The 8,166-nt window shown below is 38.2% G+C and overlaps 1 protein-coding gene across 1 annotated transcript; it reads left to right on the top strand.

Moving 5' to 3' along the window:
* The first annotated feature begins 680 nt into the window (after positions 1-680).
* Positions 681-6,204, top strand: LOC104601437 (uncharacterized). Its single transcript, XM_010264759.3, has 4 exons — positions 681-1,396; positions 3,313-3,468; positions 3,574-4,254; positions 4,729-6,204. Exons 1-4 carry the CDS (start codon positions 1,055-1,057, stop codon positions 5,830-5,832), a joined length of 2,283 nt encoding a protein of 760 aa, XP_010263061.1. The 5' UTR covers positions 681-1,054; the 3' UTR covers positions 5,833-6,204.
* The last annotated feature ends 1,962 nt before the right edge of the window (positions 6,205-8,166 follow it).

Raw genomic sequence — 8,166 nt, 5'->3', positions numbered from 1 at the left:
CTTCATGACCTTTAATTATTGTTGATGAATGGATTTTGGCTTAGGCCTAAAAGGGCGTGGTTCAGCCCAGGGTCAGAATTTTTAAGCCTAAAGTATAGTTGAGGTGGTTGTCAGTTCAGAATTGATGTCAAGGTGGGCATTGATGTACAGTGGGGTTTTTTGACATTTTGAATATTTATAGCTCTGTAGTGGAATTCAGAAATCTGCATTGGATATATCTGTATTTTTTCGTAAAAAAACTACCCTTATATTATTTTATTAAACCATTTTCCTTTTTAACTTAATTTTTCTAAAATCTTAATTCTAACATATTTTTCTCAATTCTCTTTTTTTTATTGAATAAAGTTCATCTTGAAAACGCCTTAAGAACGATGGGCTCATCAATGATGTGAAAATAATTTGTTCTTTAGGATGGACAATTAAGTATTTTTACTTTTACCGTCAACCCCATTAACCAAAGGATGGAACAAAGTAGTAGAAAGCTAGAAATTCGGGGTACTTTTTGTTACAAAATAACATCAGGGGGTTAAGCACTACCAAACGTTAATGGGTGACCGAAGAAATTGGGATTTTGATATTTTGGTGGGTCTCATCCCCCCCTTCTCTCTCTCTCTCTCTCTCCGCGCTTTCTCAGTCTATTTTATATTAATGATCTGATTTTTTATCTAATTCCAGCTACTTTTGTGTTTTTTAACGGATATAAATAACGGCATATTCGGCAATTCGTCTCTCCGAGCTGACGACTCTCATTGGCAGAGACACAGAGAGAGAGAGAGAGAAAAGCTCTGAAATTCTACTAAACTGGATTGTATCTCCACACGGATTTCCAATTGTTTTGAAGATCCGGTGCCTTTTTGCCGCAAAGAACTCGCCATTCCGGCGGGAAAATCTGTTTTTTCTTGTTTCAGGCGAAGTGGTTAACTGACGTAGATATTGAGCTTTCGTCTTCTCAGTTTTCCGGAGTTTTTAGGGTTCATCTGGAGTTCGATTTTGACTAAAAATTTGGGGATTTTTGAAGGGAATCTGCCAATCTGGTGTTTGAATCCCGGGAGGAATGGTGGTGAAGATGATGAAATGGCGGCCATGGCCGCCTCTGTTGTCGAAGAAATTCGAGGTGAAGCTGGTTTTGCGAAGGATGGAGGGGTTTCAGGTTGGGACGGATGAGGGGGAGAAGTCAGGGGAGACTCGGAGATTAATGGTGGAGATCAGATGGAAGGGTCCGAAGGTCGCTTTGAGTTCTTTGAGACGGACGCTGAAAAGGAACTTTACTAAGGAGGAGGAAGCGAAGAGCGATGGGGTTGTTGAGTGGAACGAGGAGTTTCAGAGTGTATGCAGTCTTTCAACTTACAAGAACAATGTGTTTCATCCATGGGAGATCGCATTTACGGTCTTCAATGTGAGTTTGGTTTCATTGCTTTTGGTTCTTTTGAGGCTCATCCTTCTCTTTTTACGATTTTTCGGTGATCGTTAGGGATTTCGGTTTGACGAAGACTTGGAGTGAAGGAACTCCTGTTCTATCAGTCTCTGTTTTTCCCCTTCTCTATTCTTTTTTTCTTTTAGTCCCTTTTCCATATTTTTGTGGGGTTTCAATGAACAAGATTAACGTTTGTTGTTCAATCTTATTTTGCCTTTGATCAAGTTGTTCTTTTTTCCAGTTTTTCGATCTCTCCATCTTCTTTGGATTTCATTAGAGAATATTAGGTTTTAATGGTCATTTGCATCTTCTCCAGTGTTTTTCGGATCAAGTATACCTTCTGTTGTGACAAACATACCAATTTTGACAATATTTTGTAGGGTTATTTCATATGAGAGTTATTTTTTTCTTTTTCTTATTTTTTTAGCTTCTTCCTCTCAAATTAATGAATTTATTGATTTTTCCATTGAATTTTTTGAAGGTTATTTTTCCATTGAAATGGAAGTTTATATTTATAAGATAAATTAATCTTCTGAGCTTTTATCTAGGATTCGTCTCTTTTCTTTTTTCTTAATCCTAGAAATTCGGTAATTTTGTTTTACCCAATTGGAGTGGGACGTCGTTAGTGTTTTATATAGATTTTAATTGGAATTTCTGATTATGTTTATGGCACCTATATTCCTGATTTTGTGTTTTTAGTAACTGGAATTTCATATTGCATTAGTCACATTTATATCCAATTTCTGGATTTTGTTCTGTCCTTCTATGCTATTCTAGGCTTCTGTTCGATGTGTTGCAGTTTCTATGGTTTTGGTTGAGTATGCGGCTTTACTGTACTTTTTGGATATAAGAATCTTCCTTTTTTGCTAGGTATTTGAGGTCACCATTGTTGGGATTTGTGGTGAATATGTTTCATGATTGGCAGAAAATGGATTAATGAAATAAATTGTTTTTCTTTTCTGCGTTTGGTATTTGGGATGGTTGGAATATTGCTGATATCTTCTATTTGGTTGTCCCCTGGAATCTTACCAACTTGGCTACCTAGACCGGTGAAGCATATTACTGGAAAATTTTCTGATTCGGTGTACTTAAATGTCATGTAGTATTCATTGCTATCAAAGATTAAGCATTGTGTTATTTGTCGAAAAGGGGAGCTTGCAACTGCTTTAATCTCTTGGCAATAAAATATATTCATTTATCAATAAAAAAGGGAAAGAAGTAAAAGAGAGAATATTGCTAAACAAAAAAGAAAGAATAAAGAAAAGAAAATTCATTTTGCGTGACTTCATTTGGATTTAATTAGATTATCTTGGTTTTGGGGATTTTGAAAATTTTCCCCCTTATTTTTTATCATTAAATATGTACATCTTTGAACCCGTAACATGCTTAAAGATAACTTTTGTAGAAGTTTTTTTTTTCTTTTTTTTTTATAATTGATAACTTTTGTAGAAGTTGATGTTTAATGTTGTCAAAAGTTTTATTTCCTTCTTGATGACTACACCATCTGATCCTTCTATTCATGGGGCTGCAAACTTCCATCTAAGCACTAAGCGTGTGTTGTTTTGAGATGGAAGGGGCTCAATTTAGAAGTTCAGTTTCTTTTTTTTTTTTGAGGTTTTTCATTTTGTTTACTTAACCTTCTTACTTTTATTGGTGCCCCAAGACTTTGAGTTGCTTTTTTCCTTTTTTTTTTATTTTAACCATGAAAACTAGGAGCATTACTAGCAGTTGGTATGTTTTATGTTTTCGATGCTACATTGATTTTGAAAGAAAAGATTTCTGTATGCAACTTTGAGCTTCTGGTACCGTGTTAACTTCTGCATGTTTGATTTCAATATGGTAAATATTTTCTTTTTTTATTTTTTCTTTTTAATGTAACTGATTGGTTCTTTATTCAGGTTTTGAAATCAGGACCAAAGAATAAGGTTCCAGTTGTTGGTACAGCATTATTAAGCATTGCAGAATTTGCTTCTACAGCTGAAGAGAAAGAGCTTGAAATAAATGTCCCTCTCATTCTGCTTAGTGGCAATGTTGATCCTCAGCCCTCTCTTTGTGTACGTGCTTTTGATTATATCTATTTCTTTCCAATTGCCAGTTATATCTCATTTTTCTAGACCTTCCATTTTTCTTTTATATTTATAGATTTGTTTTTATCACAGTTATCTCTCAGGTTATTGGAATTGAGAACCACCCAAGAGCATGCAGAGACAGTACCAAGATCGATAGTTCCGGTTCCATTGTCACCTCAGTCTGGAGAATCTATCTCAGCAGAGAGGGATGATTTTTCCGCTCTCAAAGCAGGTCTAAGAAAAGTAAAAATATTCACAGAGTATGTATCGACTCAAAGATCTAAGAAGGCATTCCATGAGGAAGAGGGGAGTGAGGGCAGGTGCTCTGCAAGGAGTGACAATGCTGATTGTATATACCCATTTGACACAGACTCCCTTGATGATTTTGATGATGGAGAATTGGAGGATGGGAAGGGAGATTCTAGTTTTAGGAAGTCATTCAATTATGGTACCTTGGCATATGCAAACAGCACTGAGAGATCATTTTACTCTGACAAGAGGATCAGTGAGGATTATGAGGATTGGATTTACTACAGCAACCGCAAATCAGATGTGAGCTGCTTGCATGTCAAGGATTCAGTGGCATCAATCTCTGATCAAGCTAGTTCAAAGCGAAGCATCCTGCCTTGGAGGAAGAGGAAGTTAAGTTTCAGATCTCCTAAATCTAAAGGGGAACCACTGTTAAAGAAAGCCTATGCAGAAGAGGGTGGAGATGACATTGATTATGATCGCCGGCAGCTTAGCTCCTCAGATGAATCCTTTTCTCTAGGGGTATGCTTCCACTCTTTCCTGAATTTACCTTTTCTTTATTAGTTCCTAACCTAAAAGGCCAAAAACTTTTGGTGGAAGTCTGAATGGCATTTTGATGGTTTTCTCACTTGATTTCCATAGGCTCCAATTATTGTTGTCAAAGTAGCTTTGTTGAATTTGGAAATCATTGTATCAGCCCCAAGTGGTAGAGTGAAACAACTGGTTAATGACCCCAAAGAAATACTCATCAAGTAGGGACATCAGAATTAATGATGATTTCAGCTTTCTTTCAAGTTGAAATAACTCATTAAAAATTACTGAACATTCAAAATGATCAAAAGAATTTACCTAACACTCAAAACATTCTGGCTTTGCAAAACAAAAAAGCACAAAACACTTACTGAAAATTCATTACAAATTTTTTATTCCCCAAACTTGTTTTATGACCTAAGATTATGCTAAGTTTGAATCCTAAGAGTGTCAATCTTTTGACAGTGGCACAAGGCTGATGAAGATTCAAGTGCAAATCGATCATCAATGTCCGAATTTGGAGATGACAATTTTGCCGTAGGCAACTGGGAGCAAAAGGAGATTATAAGCCGTGATGGACACATGAAGCTCCAAACTCAAGTCTTTTTTGCTTCCATCGATCAACGTAGTGAGCGGGCTGCTGGGGAAAGTGCATGCACTGCCCTGGTTGCTGTAATTGCTGATTGGTTCCAGACCAACCGTGATGCAATGCCCATCAAGTCCGAGTTTGACAGCTTGATCAGGGAAGGCTCCCTAGAGTGGAGAAACCTCTGTGAGAATCAGATGTACAGGGAGCGTTTCCCAAACAAGCACTTTGACCTTGAGACAATCCTCCAGGCCAAGATCCGCCCCCTTTCTGTTGTCCCTAGGAAGTCATTCATTGGGTTCTTTCGTCCAGATGCGATAGATGAGGAGGGTTTTGACTTTTTACATGGTGCCATGTCCTTTGATAACATCTGGGATGAGATCAGTCATGCAGGGATGGAGTGCCCCAATAATGGTGACCTCCAGATCTACATTATCAGCTGGAATGACCATTTTTTTGTCCTCAAGGTTGAACCAGAAGCATACTATATCATTGACACGTTAGGGGAAAGGCTGTTTGAAGGCTGTAACCAGGCTTACATCCTTCAATTTGACAAGCATACAACAATCCGAAAAATGCCTAGTGAAGCACAGACGTCAGAGGAAAAAGCTGCTGGTGATCAGCAGAGAGTGCCTGCTGCAGGGGAATCCAGAACACAGCAGAACAATCATAAGGAAGCTCCAGCAGCAGGGCCTCCAGTACCAACAAAGCCAGATGAATCTGGAAAGACTGAGGCTGAAGAGGAAGTTATGTGTAGAGGGAAGGAGTCATGCAAAGAGTACATCAAAAACTTCTTGGCGGCGATTCCCATAAGGGAATTGCAGGCAGATATCAAGAAGGGGTTGATGGCATCTACTCCTCTTCATCATCGGCTTCAAATTGAATTCCACTACACAGAGTTACAACAGCCAGAGCCCGAACCTCCGGCAGAAGCAACATCAGTGGCACAGATGGTGGTGGCAGTGACAGAGGTAGCCTGCTGAGATAGTTGTGTAAATTGTGGGTTGTGATTATCCTAAAATTTTCCATTCTTCTTTTGGTGATACCCGATGTTGAATGGGTCAAGAAAAGATGATCCCATTTTAAGTTTTGAGTGCTCTTTTTCATCTGCAGAGTGCTGTTCTTCTCTACATTGAGCAGGGAAGCAAATAAGGACATCTCTGTTAGATGTGTTTTGTGTGTGCATAAGAGACTGTTACTATATTTTTCACGTCTCTTGTGGTTTAAAAAAATGGGTTGGACTGGCGGATCATGTACATGGACAGTCTAGTTGTGTCTATAACTTCCTTTTGAGTCTCCAAAACTACAGTTGTAACTTCTAATATCTATAGAACTCTTTCAAGAATTTCATGAGATATTTAGTTCTTCTTCCAACAAATCCACAAAAAGAACATCCACTGGTAGGGGGTATCAAGTGATGGGTTTTGGACCGGGTCCATATATCCAACCGGGCTGTATCCTGTATGATATAATAATATGCGTTGGAAATTGGGTATGTAGAAATGGGAAAAATCTATGTAAAGGGGCTAGTGTGGGTCGGGTACCCATTTCCACTCCTGCATACGTCACAACTCACATGATCCAGATTGGTTTGGAACCCAAGTGCGATGTTTTTATGGATCTTTTCCTGTCAGTACTTCAAAAGAAGAGAAACCAACAAAAATAGCCGTGGTTTCTTGTTCTTGTTGCAGAGATGAGACACGTGGCAAGTGAGGGGTAAAAGGAACCCTAAACCCTAGAAGCCGAATTTAATATAGGAGAGAGCGGCAGCAGCTACTACCAAATGTGCACGTGAGCGATGAGCCAGTGCTATGCTGGATCTGATCACTTTGGCAAGAAACAAGGAAACAAGGCGACCTCTCTGCTACACTATCACTCTGCAAATTCTAGGGTTGTGGCATGTGAGGGGAACTTTGTGCTTTCCTTTTCTTGGTCTATTTGGCTTAGAGCACAGCCAAGGGAGAAAGAAGCTATTGTGGAGTACTATAAATTCCTCTCTTTGTGGTTGTAAAGATGTGAGTTTGGGAAGTAAGGAAAAGATTCTTTGATTTGTTTTGATCCTCACCTTTCTGGGAAAGCTGAAAGCTCTGCCAAGTTCATCCTTTCCTTCACCCTGTTATCATATGTAAAACAATTGTTCCGATCCTCTTCCATCTCAGTAACAGACAAATAAGAAGCTCTAAGTTGGAATCTGGGCTTGAGCTGGAATCCTCAATGCACAGTCCTCTTTTTACAGGTGGCAGCCAAGGTTTTAAGTTTCAGAGATTTCAGCTGTTATGGGATTCCTGGGGACCATTTGGTAACAGATGAAGTGGCTGAAAATTGAACTGAATGACTTGCTGCTTTGTCATTTAGTAAAATAAATTATCACTGAGGTTTTAAAGTCCTTGATATTTTTTATTTAATTATTTTATCCAAAACAAAAAACAATAAGCCATTCAGTTCAACCGTTTTCAATTGACCCCAATTTTAGGTAAAATACTTTCAATAAATATTAATTGCTTTATTACTGGAAAAAATATACAACCAATCAACCAGTATAAAAAAAGTGAAAACAAATCAGATGGGTTATTATCATAATTCATGGGAGATTGTAATTGGTCAAAGCCTTATTAATATCATATCTTCTTTCCGCGGCATCATAAATTTTCCCCAATATTTTACATAAATAATTTTAGAAGAAAGAAGTGATTATTGAAATTTTAACTGAAACAAATCCACCCATTATTTCTCATATTTCCATGGCTGTAAATTTAAAACCATGATGACAGAACAAAATGGGTTCACATGGTTTTCCAATGATGATGCCTTTTTCATGTCATGTGGCAACCACCCATGATCCACCAAGGATGTGACAAAAGGAATAAAATTTTTCACTTATTTTATTAAAAAAAAATTCAATGAAATTGATGGGTTATTGTTCAATTGGAAAGAATGTGAGGTGGGCATCCCTAATCTTGGCCATCCCAATTCAAACGAACGGTCTGGATCTTCCATGTCATTCATATTCCCTTCTATCGTACGGTACTAGTTGCATCAAAACACAACCATACACTCAAACAGAAACAGTAGCTGTCTCGGAAATGACTTGGAATCCAAGTGAGCTATGACAGGCAGAGGGGCACTAGTCCCTATTTAAAAAGCAAAAAACCATTTACTGATCAAAGAATCTATGGGCCTCTAGAATGGTTGCAGTACAGATTACAGAACAGTCTAAGTCAAGCTCACGAGAAAGGATACTGTGGCACTGCAATTTTGCAACGAGAATGGGGCATCAACCATCACGAGAGAGAAGCTTCCTTCCTTTCTCTATCAGC

Source organism: Nelumbo nucifera, chromosome 2, assembly GCF_055504915.1.
Source record: "Nelumbo nucifera cultivar China Antique chromosome 2, China Antique-T2T, whole genome shotgun sequence".
NCBI lineage: Eukaryota > Viridiplantae > Streptophyta > Magnoliopsida > Proteales > Nelumbonaceae > Nelumbo > Nelumbo nucifera.
This window is presented reverse-complemented; position numbering and strand designations above follow the sequence as displayed.